The 17,614-nt window shown below is 35.6% G+C and overlaps 1 protein-coding gene across 2 annotated transcripts in view; it reads right to left on the reverse strand.

Annotated features, from left to right (window-relative positions):
- The window catches only part of TLK1 (tousled like kinase 1), a 139,118-nt gene that overhangs the window by 66,581 nt on the left and 54,923 nt on the right, over positions 1 to 17,614 (reverse strand). For both annotated transcript variants that reach the window (XM_049887408.1, XM_049887409.1), the window contains exons 2-3: positions 16,914 to 17,032; positions 6,332 to 6,403 (exon numbers count right to left, since the gene is read on the reverse strand). In XM_049887408.1, coding sequence (XP_049743365.1) covers positions 6,332 to 6,403; positions 16,914 to 17,032 — 191 coding nt within the window. The remainder of the gene's footprint in view (positions 1 to 6,331; positions 6,404 to 16,913; positions 17,033 to 17,614) is intronic.

Here is a 17,614-nt window from a genome sequence, read left to right on the forward strand (position 1 = left end):
AAGATACAAAAAAGGCAAGACAGTCAGAGGAGCCCATCAAATCATTTATCAGGCTAAAACATTTTAGAAAATAATTTAGATAACAGGATCTAAAGAATATTTCTTAAACCTGATGAGGGCACCAAACTAGATATCTAACAGTTTGAGAAACTGAACAGATTTAAAAGAATAAAGTCAAACGTAAGGTAGTTAATTCGGGGGAAGAGGCACAAAAAAATGTAACTTTCGGTGATATTTAACTCAATGCTAAATTCATCTTGGACATCCTCTTCTTTCTTACTGGATGCTCAGAAAAAAGACATTAAAGAAAATATTTATACAGATTATAAGTAACAGAAAATTAAAATTTAATGAATTAAAAAAACTAAAATTTAAGAATATAATCTTTATTATTTTCAAATAGGATAATTTCCAACCAGTCAAGAGTACCAAAGTGTTTACTGAGGAAAACAGTCAAGAGGACACAAACGAAGTATCACAAAGTAGAGATGGACACATATACAAAAAAAGTGAAAAAAGGAAATGCTCTTGCCACTCTAATCCAACCTATTTACTAATATCGAGAAGACAATCTATTTTAATCAATGCACTGGGTTTGGTTTTTTTTCTTATACTTGTTTAGTGTAGATTTGAAATACTTTTTTCCTAAAAGGAGACTGTATATAAAAAGAACCTTTTAAAGAACTCTGTAATATGGGTAGTTCTAGAAACTGAAATAATGCCCTCCTTGACAGGTTCACGCTTCAAAGTGTCTTGAACACCGTAACTTCAACTCAAATGGGAAAAATATCTGATTTAAGTTCCAAGACTACTTCTATAAACTCAGTTCAAATGAGACAGCAATCAGATCTTCAATAAAATGGCCTTCATTTAAAAACATTAGTGGTAAACTAAGACAATCAGGGCACCGTATCTGTATGTTGTATATCTGTGTCTGTATATTCTTCTTTCATTACAATCACAATTTTCTGAAAGTGGGTCTAAGTTTAAACTTCTAGATGCAACGATGTTCTAGCTTCTGTGTACATGTAACTTAAAAATCTTAAATACACAAAAAACCTAAGGTACACTTAGATAGAAAATAAACAAACAGTATTTTAAGGCCAGTGGATAAAGGTTTAAGGACGTGGTAATTACGCAGAAGAAAGAAAGCAAAACTTTGGTTTTAGGAAGAAACAGAATATATTTTAAAACATGCAAATCTAATTCAGGTAATAAAGAAATATTATAAAAGATGAATATTAAAGGTTAAATTGAAAAATATATAGAATCACTTGACATGTGTCTGCTTTACAAACATGAATATTCTGTACTATATGGTGTATAAGCACAGATGCATATATAGCTATGACTGATTCTCTATGGAAACCCTGGTGGTGTAGCAGTTAAGTGCTACGGCTGCTAGCCAAAGGTCTGGCAGTTCGAATCCACCAGCACTCCTTGGAAACTCTGTGGGGCAGTTCTACTCTGCCCTATAGGGTCTCTATGAGTCGGAATAGACTCGATGGCACAGGGTTTGGTTTTTTGGGTTTGGTGATTCTCTAAAGGTCCCTAGGTGGCGCAACCGGTTTGCACTCAATACTAACATAAAGGCTGGCAGTTCAAACCCACACAGTGGTACTGTGGAAGAAGGGCCTGGCAATCTGCTTCTGTTAGGATTATAGCCACGAAAACCCTATGGTACAGCTCTACTCTATAACACATGGGGCTGCCATGAGTCAGAATCGACTCCATGGCAATTGGTTTGGTTTTGGTGCTTCTCTAAGGTCCCTAAGTGGTGTGAAACAGTTTGCGCTTATCTATTAACCTAAAGATTGGCGGTTAAGACCCACCCAGAGGCAATGCAGAAGAAAGGCCTGGTGATCTGCTTTCACAGAGATTACAGCCAATAAAACTCTATAGAGCAGTTCTACTTTGTAACACATGGGGTTGTCATGAGTTGGAATCAACTCAACAGCAATGGGTTTAGGTTTTTTTTGGTGCTTCTCTAGCATTATCAAAGATGATATAATTCAATGATATTTGTAATCACTCACAAATATCCCAACCTCAGCAGGAAAAAAAGCAGAGAAATATTGTAGAATATCCAAAAGGAAAGATAAGAAGAAGGAGTGCTTATGGTATTAATAACCACTGTAAATTCGAAATGATCTAGAAGATACAGAATTTATCTTAGCATCCTGGGGTACAGTTGGGATGAGAACAGCAATTGCACAGAATTTAGAGAAAACAGAGAAGGAGAGTCTTTGTGTTTAGACAGGCAGGGGTTCTGCAAGGAGAGCTATAAGTAGGTGGATCCATGGGGAGAGTGTCAGGGAATTCTAAAACTTGGAAAACATTGATAGCCAAGAAACATGGGCTTCTTCTCTTATTCTGATAAAAAATTTAGCTAGCAGAGAAGGCCCACAGACTATGTTTCTAACTTCTTCAGGCATTCTAAGACGTTAAATAAGGGATGTGTGCTCCAGCAAATTCCCCTTTCCATCCCTCACATAAATTATTAATCATTTTCCTCAAACCCACAATCCACTCATGCTTCTTTCCTTTCACGTGATAACCTCTATTTTCACTGTTAAGTAGGAGAAAGGGTTTTCTGGCACACAAGTTCATCCTTCTACGCCCAGTTCAGAGGAAAGGATATGCCTGGTTATATCCAAACTACCGTGCTCACCCAGGCTCTGAATTTCATCCATTTATAGGAATCGACTCAACGGCACTGGACTGGATTTTCAAGGAAAAGGTATTTTGTTTTGTTCTTGTTTTCTCCTGTTGCCCTGTCTCCACCACAGCTCTGCTATTACCCTTTCCTGAGCACATGGTATGTCAAGCCTGTTGACACTAGATACTGTTTCCTTTCCTTCACAGTCAATATTCTGCCAAGAGTAGTCAATACTTGCTGTCACTATTTCCTCACTTTCCAATCACTCCTTAATGGACTACAACCTGGCACCTCATTCTCATTAACCCACTAAAACTAATACAATGTGACAAATTCTGTCACTTTTTAGAGTCATTATCTTAACTGACATCTGTGACAAGATTCTACTATTCTCCTCCTTCACTTTCTCCTCCTTTCCTACCTACTATCTACCTACCTCTGTAACTCTTTCTCCAGCAAGTCCCTTTTCCCTGTCTTTAAATGCTAGCATTTCCTAACGTTACACAATCAGAATGAGTTCATCTAGAATAGCAATTTGCAAACTTTTTCGTTTCAGGACCCCTCTACAACTCTTAAAAATTGTGAAGGATGCCGAGGAACTCTCATTTTTGTGGGTTATACTGATATTTACTGTTTTAGAAATTAAAACTGAAAAACTTTTAAAACACTAGAATACACTAATACACAGTCTGTAAATTGTCAGACCAATGATGTCATCGCATGTTATATAGTCTCTGGGAATTTCCACCGCAAACTCATAAAAATGAGAATAAAAAAACCAAATAATGTCTTAGGCATTATTGTAAAGAAGGCAAATAATATCTTATTACCAGTATCATGAAAACTGTTTTCACTTGGTAGACCTCCTGAAAGACTGTCAGAGATCCCCTCAGGGAGCCTCAGACCACACGCAAACATCCTATTCATCTTTATATCGCCTGTGCTTGGGTACAGACTAAGAGGTAACAGATAAGCGATAAATGCTTATTGAAAATCTGATTTTTGGGGCCAGCAGAACAGACCTTGAGTGATGCAAAACAAAACAAAACGAGCACCCTTCCTATCTACCAGGTGATTTTGTCAGCAAGAGGAAGATCCTTCTTATTTTACAATTAGAAATAAAAGGCAAATTCATATATAAAATAATAGTTAACTATGAAAAATTTCAGTTGAAGTAGATTTAATCAACCTAATAGTGATTATCAGATGCTCTTCAATTTTAATAATAAGAGGATTGATGAAAACAGGAGGGTTCTGAGTGTCTGAAAAGAATACTGTGTAGGAAAACAGGAAGTACAGAAAGGGGATATTAATGAGCTAAAAATCTTCACAAATACTAAGAGGGAATCAACAGGTTATGTCCAGTTGATAAACTGAAATAGCAGGATATGAATACTATTTACATTAAAATATGAAAATAAGTATCAAGAAAAAATTTGAAAGAATAGAGAGTAGTTGCTTGCTTCAGGAGTAGGGGTGGGTGGTAGAAAACCGCTATTTAAAAAAAAAAAACCTTTTAGTACTACTTGTTCATAAAAACAAAAATATTATTTAAAAAAATGTAATGAATCAGGGAGCGAATTACCAAAAAAATATAATGACACCAGAAGACAATGGAATACTTCATAAATTTTACCCCTAGGTGTATCCTTAAGTATATTAGGAAAAACAGAAGTACTTCTATCTGTATTTGTTTATTCTCAACAGCTTTACTTAAAACTCCATTAATTAAGGTATCTAACTACTTGGGAATCATTTTTCAGACAAGCAGCTTCTTAAATGAAAAGAATGCAAAATAAAGAAAAAAGGAAAAGTTGCTACTTCAAATCTTAAGAAAAATGTATTATCCATAGTCATTTCCAAAATAGTGCGCCACCTGACTTAGTCATCAATTTGCAAATATTTCCGACATAAAGTATTTAACAGCAAAAGCCAAAAGATTTTTCAATATTTTTATTGCTGTCAAAAATTGTCAAAAATGCTATACAAATAAAGCTAGGTACATCTACCGGCTAACCAAACTGTATTCCACTGTAAATGATCAATTAAAAAACAACAACAAAAAACACCCCACAACCAATATTTTAACTTAGAAACACTGCCTAAAGTAATCCTCACAATTTCTAAAAAGGAAAACGGAATTTTCTTATAGACCGATTCCTTTGAAGAGATTCTAAATACTGAATCTATAACTTATAATTGGGACTATGAGTACTTATAAAGAATATGGAAAACCATAACTATTATAGGTAACCTTTTTCTACTAAAAATCCATCAAAAACAGATTTGGTGACTGTAAGAGGGAGTATAACATCTAAAATTATTTTATTGCCCTTCACAATACAAAAGCCTAAGAAATCACTAAATATACCCACTTCTGTGAAAATACCAAGAAATGTTCCAAAGTCCAGGAAAAAACTGTACTTTGACTAGATCTAAACCTACAAATTTTAAGGACTTAGTATAAGCGTTAATTTGAAAAAAACTAAACTGTGATAATCTGATACTACAGGGGCTACTAACGCTTACCTCAAGGGAACCAACCTACTGCAGATAAAGTCCCGTCACTTGCACAGTCCTTTCAGCTGCCTGCCAGTTGTCTCTGTGGAAGGGAAAGCCTGATGAGTGAGAGCCCTATGCCACACTCCTTTGGAGTATCAGGGTGCCTGCATAGAACTGCACAAAACTGTCCACCTACAGATTCCTGGATGCTTTCAAATAACACAGGGCTTGAAAAGATGCCACCTTTAATGGTCCTATCCACTGAATACCAAATGTCTAAGAGTTTCTGAGTACTAACGGCCTATTGGTAATATCAAAGTGATGCATCTACACTAACTCAAGCAGAACAAAGACTAAAATGGATCAAGTGGGAATAAATTAACATTGACAGGGAAAACATACATAACACACACACACGTTAAAAAATAAGCAACAGAACTCTATAATCTGAGAAGATAAAATATTACAGGCTATATTCACAAAAAGTGAAGTTGTAGCATCAACAAACGAATGTTAACACCCAAAGAACTTCCAGTCTAAACATTTTAAAAAGATGCCATCAAGTGTATCACGTTCAAAGTGAACTATACCATGGATCCAAATGCCTACATAAAATCCGATGTATTTTCTCAGTGGGGTTAGTAAGTGGGCATATGGCAGGGGGAAGAGAGGAGTCTTCAGATTTTTTTAAATATAAAAAGTGAAAACTAACAGTATGATTCCACAAGAAATCCTAAAATAAGAAAAAACATGTATTATCTACACCACAGAAAATATACAACCCTTACTTAGGATCAAAGGAGGAGGGAAGTACAGCAAGAAATAATAGAAAACTGTGAAACAAAGTATTTCAAAAATGACCTTCATCTCATAGAATTATGAATGAGTAGTAATAATCTATTAAGAACATCTATACCACTAATGTACGAGTTCAGCTACACAACAAAGAAACTATATTTTCTTTCTAATGGCAAATATAGTCTTCCGTCTGAATATTGTTTCATAAGGCAGAACAAAATATACTCCTACAAGAAACTTAAAAAGCATTAAATTTTAGGGCAAGGGCTGACGAAGGTTAAAAAACAAAACAAAACAAAAAACCCATCTGATTAAAAAAGGTGATTCCGGATTTTACTTTAACAGCACCACAGCTAAGATGAAATTACTTACCTCTGATTCTTTGTCACTTAAAGATCCCAAGCTTCCAAAACTGTGATTAGAGCTTTCATTATTTGTTGAGGCCTGTTAAAAAAAAAAAAAAAAAAAATTAAGGTAAAAATTAGGATCAATTTTTAAATAAACATATTACAAAGCAAATATCTATTTATAGAAATAAAAATAAAATATGATTCCTTTAAGCAAGGAAGTCATATAAAGCAAAAATAATTACCAAGTTCTTCAGACTATAAATACTGAGAAAGTTCATCAAGTCAATAAAGCTCTGCTGTGTCTCAGTAACCAACTTGTTTCAGCTAATTTTTTGGGTCACCAAATTAAAGAGCAAAGGAATCAGGCCACTGTTAGGAAGATCCCTAAAACTACCACCCAATGTATAAAACTAATGCTTTAAGTGAAAGTATTATTTGTATTCCTCAATTCCTTTCACGAACTTATCAGAGTCCATCATATCCCACACACACCCCTGGCCTTTCTTTATATTAACAAACTGGACAGTTCTTAGGGTTGTTTTGGCTTAGTCTTTTATGAGGTTTATTATTTTGCTGATTTTTTTTGGACCATCAGTACATTAGATCAATGTCTTCCAAGAATGTTTAAACCAGAGACTGACCAAAGATGACACATGAATTAACTTCATGTACAGGCAGCTCTGTTAGTTTATCTATGCTTCCCTTTCATTTATAAGAATAGCTGCTAATCCAACTATGAAAGTTTGCAAGTCAGCCTATAAATTACCCACAGATAAATTCTTAAACTGATGATTCTGGGTCATAAATCTAATTAGGCAACATTTATAAAATGTTTACTATATACATGTCCAGTGCTATGCTGGGCACTGTACAGGCTATTTTAAACAAAGGACAGCACTTGAACTGATAAAGATTCAAGTACCACCTGGAGGAAAGTTATAATTGGATTAGGGCAAGATTATCAAACCTGAAACAAAGAACACCATCAACAGCACTTAAGAAATGCTAAATTAGAAAGATTCTGACACAATAGAGGCAGTGGCAAAGTCTTAGAGCATCCCTAAAAACTCACATAAAAAATACAAAACTCGATAGTAAACCAAAAACCCACTGACAACACGTACAACAGAACTAACAAGGAATCTCCATGAATTCCCCCATCGCTCCAAAAAGCAGGTGGAGAAAAATCACTGACAACCCCAAGACCTACAGGATATCATTATCCGTATGGAGGAAGCAGAAACAAACAGGGTGTCTGATATATCTGAGAACAAGAGACTTCAAAATATAGTGACAGGTATTAACTAAAGCCAGCAGGTCAATTTAAGTACAGAAGCTATAAATGGAAGGGTTTTTGCCCTTTCCAATAGTGAGTATCTAAGTATAAGGAGTCCACAGTAAAGTCTGAATAGATTGAAACATTCTAACCTCTATGAAGTCTTGAAATTAATCCTTCCCTAACAGGGCCACACGATGAGGATAAACTACTGGGTGTGGAAGCAAAACAAAATACAGTAAGTACAAAAGAGATAAAGGAAAGAGAATATTCAAACAAAAAAAGGAGGAAGCAGAGCCTAGAAATCTCAGAAATCAAAGTCCACAGTTTTGAAGAGTGCTCAAGGACAGCAGCAGGAGTTCCATCAGAAAACTCATCCTGAACCACACCTCTTTTAAAAGTTCAGGAAAACCAATTTCACATGAAAGTAAGCAACAGAAAATGATTTAGGTCAATCCTATAAAGTTATAAGAAAAAAAAAAGAATAAGGTGCAGAATAACACCCTGATAATAAAAGCATACCAGGAACATATACTCACAAAACAGATGAAAAGTATAACCTACTATTTCAAAATGAGCTAAAAAAATTTACGAAAATGATTCAAGACATGAAAGAACACCATAAATCAGATTAAAAAACAAAACAGAAAAAAGGTAACAGAATGCAGGAAAACATTAGAAATAAAAGTAGTTTCAGAAATGAAGATTAAATCTGAATGAACCCAAGAGCAAATATACACCACAGATAATGCTTACAGATATCAAGAGTCACAAATCTCTCAGAGAAATGACTCCGGGTTGTCTTACCGCACAACTCATCAGTCAATAAGCCCTGCCTACTCAAACACAGCTTCCCAGTATTTAAGCGCCTAACGCATTGATAAGAACAAAGTCCAAGAATCACTACACATATGAAAAAATGTAAACAAAAAGTAAAAAGAAACTCATAGGAAATAGAGACAATTCAGGGAGCATGAAAAAAACACACACAAACATAGAACTACTATGAATACCCTAATAACAGCAAGCTATGAAAAGGGAACTTAGAAAACAACAACAGCATACGCTTCTGGAAATTAAAAAAATATGATAGCTGAAATGGAAAAGAAAATAAAAAGAGATTCAAAGATAGAGCTGAGGAATACTTCCAAAAAAAAAGAGACCAAACAAATTAGAAAAGAAAATTAAAGAATCAGTCCCAAATAATAAGAGTTCTGGAAAAAAAGAATAAGAAAACCAAAGAGCTGAAATTATCAAATACAGAATTCAAGAAACTTTTCCAGTACTGGAAAGCACCAGTCTCTGGATTGGAAGGGCACTTTTTTCAACCAAACACACTGGTTCAACCAAGCACCCACATCAAGGAACATTACAGTGAAAATTTTAAATGCCAGAAATAAAAAGAAGACCTAAATCCTTTCAGAGAAGAACAAAAAGGACACTTACAAAGGATTAGGAATCAGAATGGCATTGGACTGCTCAACAGTAATTTTGGAAGCTAGAAGGCAATGGAACAATGCCTTCAAAATTCTGAGAAACTGACTTCCAACCGAGAATTCTACACCTAGACAAATGACAACCAACTGGGAGAAGAATAAGCAAGGTCTTGAAAAATTTACTACCATGTACTCTTTCTTAACTACAGAGAATCTGCTCTACTCACCCTCTTTCAAAAAAAACAAACAGAGAGGAAAATATGGGATATGGGAAACAGGACCTCAACACAGACACATACAAAAGAAATGTTCAAGATGTTCAAGAAGGGAGATTCCAGGATGACAGGTAAGCAGCAGAATTAGAAAGTAATTAGCCTAGAAAAGAATGGAATAAAGAACTTCAGTCTTCTTAAAAACCAAACAATAGATTACCAGTTAAAAAAAGTCTGCCTTGAACATTATGCTCTTTTAAGCATTATCTACATGGAATCAAATTGACAACAGCAACTCAAAAGATTACATAGGAACCTTAGAGGGCAGTGAGTCTATATTATGCGGGAGAAACAACTCAGAAAAGGAGGGTGAGAATGGTTGTGTAACTCAGAGAATATAACCAATGTCACTGAATTGCACATGTAGAAACAGCTGAATTGTTGTTTGTTCTGCTGTATATATTCTCAACAACAACAAAATAAGTAATTTTTTTTTTTAAAAAAAGAACAGAGAAGAATAAAGGACTTCAGGAGGGGATGTCTGGGAGTGGATGTATTTGGAAATATTGAGGGGAGATTTATGCACCTCTGCAGTGAGGATGAATACATAGAAAACTAAAAAAAAAAAAAGGAGGGGGCAACTACTACCTTTAGAGAAAACAAAAAGTTGTTTGTAATGATAGGCTCTTACAAGGTTCAGCTGTGAATAGTATTTATACAGCCGTAATACAGATTGAAATACTAATTTAACAAACACTGCAATATATCTAAATCAGGATGGGGAAGTTTAGCTATTTCTGTAGGGGGTTGGATCATTTAAAAGAGTTAAGTCTCAAAGCTACCAACACTTGTTCTGCTGTGGCTATTACTAGAGAATAAGATACCTGAGGGCAGGGATCTTGTTCTGTCTGGTTGTTTGCAAATCCAGGACACTAAATAAGCGCTTACACATAATGAGTACTTTAAAATGTATGCTAAGGGAATAAAACAACTAGATTTTTTTTTTAATGTGATGTTCTCAGCTTCAAAGTAAAAAATAATTAATTAAAACAAAAACTGGCCCTATTTTCAGTTCCAAAGAGCTTGCTGAGACTGGCTAGTGCTAAGAGTACAAGTCTACAGTAGAGCACAAGTGAATTTTTTTCCCAGTGCCCTTTGGAATACATTCAAGTCTCAAAATTAGCCTTCTAATTGCCTCAGTCTTTCAAATATTCAAATCAGGGATATGAGAGAATCAGGATATACAAATCTCTTGAAAACCAAAAAACACCAAACCCATTGCCGTCTAGTTGATTCCGACTCGTAGTGACCCTATAGGACAGAGCAGAACTGCCTCATAGAGTTACCAAGGAACACCTGGTGGATTCGAACTGTCAACCTTTTGGTTAGCAGCTGTAGTTCTTAACCACTACACCACCAGGGTTTCTGGGAGAACTAATAATACAAAATAGGGAAACTGGAGCAGGCCTGCCTTTCTGGAAAAAACCTATGGTAAAGAAAGTCTGTCCCAGGACTGCTCGAGAGTAGGCCTAGCAGCTGACTTGAGCTGATTATTTCTGCTTCATGTGCTGGTCTAGAAGGCATATGAAGTCAACACTAGGAATACTGTGAAGAAACATCTTGTTTATTCCTCACCACCAGCCAATCCACCATTGCTGGGAAGACCCAACTGCCTGACCTGAACAGATGTGGTAGAAACCCTCACCAACAAAACACAAGTTGGCAAGAAAATATTACAGGTCATTTAAGGAGCCTAATTAGCTTAAAAAAAAAAAAAAAAAGAAAAAAATTTTTTTTCTTTTTTTTTTAATTAGCTTGCGAGAGACAGAGAGCAGGAGAGCCATAGACAAACACAGAATAGGTGGTTCAACTGGTGCAGAAATTGCATTAGAAACAGAAAGATATTTAAAAAATATATAATGAGGAATTGTGTTGTTTGCTGTCAAATTGATTCCAGCTCATGGATACCCTGTATGTACAAAGTAGAACTGCTCCATAGTTTTCAAGGCTATGACCTTTTGGAGACAGGTCACCAGGCATTTTTTCTTAGCTGCCTCTGGGTGAATATGAACTGTTAACGTTTTGGTTCGTAATCAAGGGCTTTAACCATTTGCACCACCAAACTTTTATCTCAAATTATACCTATTTAAAAATTCTCATTCTGAAACATGACTGCAAAAATTTAAATTCAGTAAAAAGTGGGAAGAAACACTGCTAGAAGCTGAATCAATAATGTAGAAAATGAGATTTATTTTTAATATAAAAAATATGCAGAAACTGAAATTATGGCAAAAAAAGGAGACACAGAATATGTATCTAGGAGGCCTACCATGAAAATAACTGGTGGAAGAGATTAAGGAAAAATAATAATCAAAGAAATATTAAAAAGAAAACTTCCTTAAGCTGAAGAAAGATTGGAAATGAGAAGCTATATAAACAATGTCTGTGGACAACTGAGGTACTATGGGAAAGCAACAGAAAGACATTTTTAAATATACAAAGACTCAAAACATATGACAGTATGTATTCTGAGGAAATTCCTCAAAGCAAAAGAAAATTAAATCAGAACCAAAATTTATAGAGGAAGACAAAGTAAGGAGAAAAGTGATTCACTGGGAGGAGAAAAAAAAAAAAAGGGTCACTATCAGTAGTATATAAAAGATAGACCTTAGATAAAGACCAAATATGACAGTAAAACTGTAATAGAATAAACCACAGAATATTTCTGTGGCCCAGAGGTGGGGAAAGTATTTAGCCCTTAGGTTACCATCAGGATCCACTGGACCCAATTTTAATATTTGAGCTTCTTTTTCAAGCAGTTCCAACTATTTCGAGATTAATATTGCTGGACTTTAAGTCTTTCTTAAAGATCATCCAAAGAACTAAAATACAGTTTACTTTTTATAATAGACTAAAACTCATTCTATCTTATAATAACCATATGTCTGCCTGACCCTTTCATAAATCCAAGATAAATTATGGGATCTTACTGATTTTATTTTTCCTATACAGTACCTGGAAACCCTGGTGGCGTAGTGGTTAAGTACTATGGCAGCTAACCAAAAAGGTCAGCAGTTCGAATCCACCAGACCCTCCTTGGGAACTCTATGGGGCAGTTGTACTCTGCTCTATAGGGTCGCTATGAGTTGGAATTGACTCGATGGCAACAGGTTTGGTTTCAGTTCGGTATACAGTACCTAGAAATATTTTGTTATTTCAACATTCTAGGTATTACCATCATTACTCATCATCATTCATCAATTATTTCCAACTATACTAAAATTAAATAATAAGAAAACAGAAGAATGACGTGAGGTTGGCAGAATAATGGCTCCCAAAGATGCCCCTGCCCCAATCCCCTGAATCTGTGAATATGTTACCTCACATAGCAAAAGAAACCTTGTACACACAATTAAGGGAGGTAAGGAGGTTATCTCAGATCATCCTGTGGGCCCAATCTAATCACATGAGTCCTAAAATCAAGGGAATCTTTCCAGGCTGTGGTCAAAGGGAGATGTGACTTTGGGAGTAGGGTCAGAGAGGTGCAACACTGTTGGCTTTGAAGATGGAGGAAGGGGGTCATGAGCTGAGGCACATGGAAAAGGCAAAGAAACAGGTTCTCCCTACAGCCCCCAAAGAGGAGTACAGTCCTGCCAACACCTTGACTTTAGCCCAGTAAGAGCTTTGTCAGACTTTTGACTTATAGAACTATAAGCTAATAAATTTGTGTTGTTTTACGCAAGTAAGCTGGCAGTGATTTTTTATAGTAGCAATACAAAAACAATACAGATCTAATGGTCTAAATGGCTGATGTAATAGCGAGATAAATTATCTCTTTCAGTTTTCTGTTTGCCTTGCCCAAAGTATTACATCATCTTTCAAGAAGGTATAAAAGACTAGAGATACCATCTTTATAGTCTGATTTTAGCATTCACAGAATCCAACTGAGAATTCAGAGATTTTCATTTTCCACTCATAATGGCCAAGAGAAGAAAATAACAAAGACATTTCACATTAGACAAATCAGAAAATAAACACAAAGAGAAAAACGGCAGCACTCCAGCCTCTAAAATTGATGACAGTGAAATCTCAGAGACAGTCTTCAGATGACATTATCCTAGACGAATTTTCTCAAATTCAAGAATTAATGAATTCAACAATTTATTTCTAAGGACAAAGATGAAACATGGTATTCTCATCCAGTTGGTCATTCAACCAGAAGGATTTCATTATGTAATATTCTTTTGTCTTTTATGTTTGTGCACCAAAATGTACTTGATACAAAGAGGTTTACTATGCTTAAATTCTTATTAAAATGTCTAATAAAGTTGTTTTTCATTGTATCTTTATTCTTACTCCTGTAAATTAGTGGTAAAATAACTTACAAATATAAAAAGAGTCCATATGACCCAAATCGCTAATGGTGATGACCATTTTTCTTAGTATACCAAGAGTTAATCAAAACTTCAGAGGTGTACACCATAATGCAAAAAATGGTGAATTTCATAATAAAAAAATTAAGAGTCCTGTGCAATGATGGGTACCATTCCTGTACAATTACAGACACCATGAACAAAGTTAACAGACACATGCTGAAACGGAAGGAGTCGTCTGCAGTGTATAAAACAAGGAATTAATATGTAGACTATACAAGGGACATGCGCAAATCAGTTCAAAAAATAAAGCAATCTAATAGAAACGAATGGGAACAATTTAAAAGTTAATAATCGCTACAAGCTAATACGCATATGAATATTCAAGATAATTGGCAGTACAATCAAAACGAGGTATTTTATACCTATTGGCCTGTCAAAAATGAGAAATGTGGATAACTCCAAGTGTTTGTGAGGGTGTGGGGATATGGAAATATGCATGCATTCTGCTGAAATTGCAGATCAGCACAACGGTTCTGAATAGCAATCTTGTGCTGTTTACTCAACATAAGTCTATACATACGCTATGATCTAACAATTCTGCTTTTAGGAATGTTCGCTAAATAAATCCTTACAAGACCCTTAAGAGAACGAGTACAAGAATTTTCATTGCAGTCTGAGGTAGTGGGGAGTTGAAGACAAACCTGGTGACTATCATCGGGAGGCCTCACGGGCAGTTGTTGTTTTTGGTTGCCATCAAGTCAGCTCTGACTCATGGAGGCCTTATGTATAACAAAATGAAATGCTGACCAGTACTGTGTTGGTATGTTTGAGTCCATTGTTGTGACTAGTGTTGTCAACTATCTCAAACTGAAAGTTTCCCTCATTTTTGCTGGCCCTCTATTTTACCAAACACAATGTCCTTTTGTAGCAATTGGTCTTTCCTGATGATGTGTCATAGTCTTACAATCTTTGCTTCTAAGGAACATTCTGGTTACATTTCTTTTAAGGCTGATTTTTCATCCTTTTGGCAGTCCACGGTATATTTAATGTTCTTTACCAACACCACAGTTCAAATGCATCAATTCTTCCGTATCCCTTTATCATTTTCCAACTTTCACGTGCATGTGAAGTGACTGAAAAAAACATGGCCTGGGTTAGATGCACCTTAGACATTAAAGTGGCATCTTTGCTTTTTAATACTCCAAAGAGGTCTTTTGCAGATTTGTCCAATGCAATATGTCATTTGGTTTCTTGACTGCTGCTTCCATGGGCATTGACTGTGAATCCAAGTAAAATGAAATCCTTGACAACTTCAATATTTTCTCCCTTTTTTCATGATGTTGCTTATTGGTCCAATTGTGAGGATTTTTGTTTTCTTCATTTCAGGTGTAATCCATTACTAAACGCTGTAGTCTTTGGCCTTCATCAGTAAGTGCTTCATCTTTCTTTTCGATATGCAAGGTTGTATCATCTGCATGTTGCAGGTTGTTAGAGCCTTCCTCCAATCCTGCTACCATACTCTTGCTTATGCAGTCCAGCTCTCCCACCAAATAAGTAAGGTGAAAGGACACAACCTTGTCACATGCCTTTTCAAATTCTGAACCACACAGTATCCCCTTGTTCTGTTCAAATGACTGTCTTTGATCCATCTATAGGTTCCACCTGAGCACAATTAAAAAAAAACTCTCCCACCAAATAAGTAAGGTGAAAGGACACAACCTTGTCACATGCCTTTTCAAATTCTGAACCACACAGTATCCCCTTGTTCTGTTCAAATGACTGTCTTTGAGCCATCTATAGGTTCCACCTGAGCACAATTAAAAAAAAACTCTCCCACCAAATAAGTAAGGTGAAAGGACACAACCTTGTCACATGCCTTTTCAAATTCTGAACCACACAGTATCCCCTTGTTCTGTTCAAATGACTGTCTTTGAGCCATCTATAGGTTCCACCTGAGCACAATTAAGTACCCTGAAATTCTCATTCTTCACAATGTTATTCATAATTTGTTATGACCCCCATGGTGAAATTCCTTTGTGTAGTTTGATAAAACACAGATAAAAATCTTTCTGATAGTTCTCTGTTTTTGGCCAAGATCTATCTGGCAACAGTCCCTCGTTCTACATCCTCTTCTAAATCCAGCCTGAACTTCTGGCAGTTCCATGCTGATGTATAGCTGCAGTCATTTTTTAATTATCTTCTGCAGAATTTTGCTAGCATGTGATATTAATGATACTGATCAATGATTTCTACATTCCATTTGATATTGCCTTTCTGTGGAATGGGCATGAACATGGATATCTTTCAACGGGTTGGCTACATAACTGTCTTCCCAATTTCTTGGCATAGAGGACTAAGAGCTTCCAATGTTGCATGCATTTGTCAAAGCATTTCAATTGGTATTCTGTCCATTCCTGGAGCCCTGTTTTTCACCAATGCTTCCAGTGCAGTAGTCCTGATCATATGCTACTTCCTGAAGTTGTTGAACACCGACCAATTCTTTTTGGAACAGTGACTCTGTATATTCCTTCCACCTTTTTTTAATGCTTCCTGTGTCACTCAGTTTTTTTACCCATAGAATCCACCAGTATTGCAACTCAAGGCTTGAATTTTCACTTCAGTTCTTTGAGCTTGATAAATGCCAATTGTGTTCTTCCCTTTTGGTTTTCTAACTCTAATCTTTGCACATTCATCATACTTTACCTTGTCTTCTTGAGCTGCACTTTGAAATCTTCTGTTCAGCTATTTTACTTCATCATTTCTTCTGTTTGCTGTAGTTACTCTGAGCTTAAGGGCAAGTTTCAGAGTCTCTTCTGACATTCTTTTTGGTCTTCCTCCTTTTCTGTCTTTCTAATGATCTTTCACTTTCTTCATGCATGATGTCCTTGAATTCTTCCCACGATTCTTCTGGTATCTATCACTAGGAGAGCTCATAGGTAAGAGATACTCTATTAAGTTTTATGCAGCGGTTAGAAGTAGTGGATTATACAGACAGCAATACGGCAGGGGCAAAGGAGAAACAAAGAAGAGGAAAGGTAAAGAAATTATACAATGGGAGAAAGGCAGTACAATCTACCAAAATTTCTTTTATCTCTGAAACATATTATGCCATATGGGAAAATAATGTCCTTGAAATACATCATGCCATACTAGAAGTCAGGTTAATCAACACTGATTTCACTCTTTCAACACATTATAGAAATTAAAATAAATAGTAATTTGCCATTATGCATATATGCAGGGATCCTTTACAGAATGTATTTTAGATCATACAAAGAAAGTCAAAGATTGCAAATTTACTCACTTTAGCTCCAACACTGCAACTGCCAGTGCTCCCAGTGCTCCCACTTGCAACGCCTGTAAATCTAGCTTCCAATAATTCTTGCCTTCTTGGATCCAGACTATGAAGCTCATCCATTGCACCTATTAAGAAGTGAAAAAAATATATATATATACATATACACATTATTTGCATGTATATACACATATTATATATGCATACACATAAACGGTATATCTGTATATGGTTAGTTAAAAAGTCAATAAAAAGTCTATAAACGAATGCTAAAGAAAGATGAAATTAAGAGTCTTATCAGTACTTTAAAATTTATATAATGTCTACACCCCTGGGCAAAATATCCTATTCCTTTAAAACAGTGGATTTCCAACTCCTTTGACTGTAATCCACAGTGAAAAACATATTTTCCACCCAACTCAGTTCACAGGTATGTACACACATATATTAAAAAGTTTTTGCCATTACATTATAGGGATAGTATCTAGGGTCACATAACAATGTGTGTATAAGTTTTTGTATGAGAAATTAACTTGAGCTGTGAACTTTCACCTAAAGCACAATAAAAAAAAATTTTTTTTTTTTTTTTTTACAAACACAACGTTACTGCATGCAATGCACTCTAACAGTTTCTAGTCTATTCTAGACCATTAAAAAAAAAACACTGGTTCTGACCCATTAAATTGAATTCATGAACCATTAATGGACCA

This window comes from Elephas maximus, chromosome 6 (genome assembly GCF_024166365.1).
Source record: "Elephas maximus indicus isolate mEleMax1 chromosome 6, mEleMax1 primary haplotype, whole genome shotgun sequence".
NCBI lineage: Eukaryota > Metazoa > Chordata > Mammalia > Proboscidea > Elephantidae > Elephas > Elephas maximus.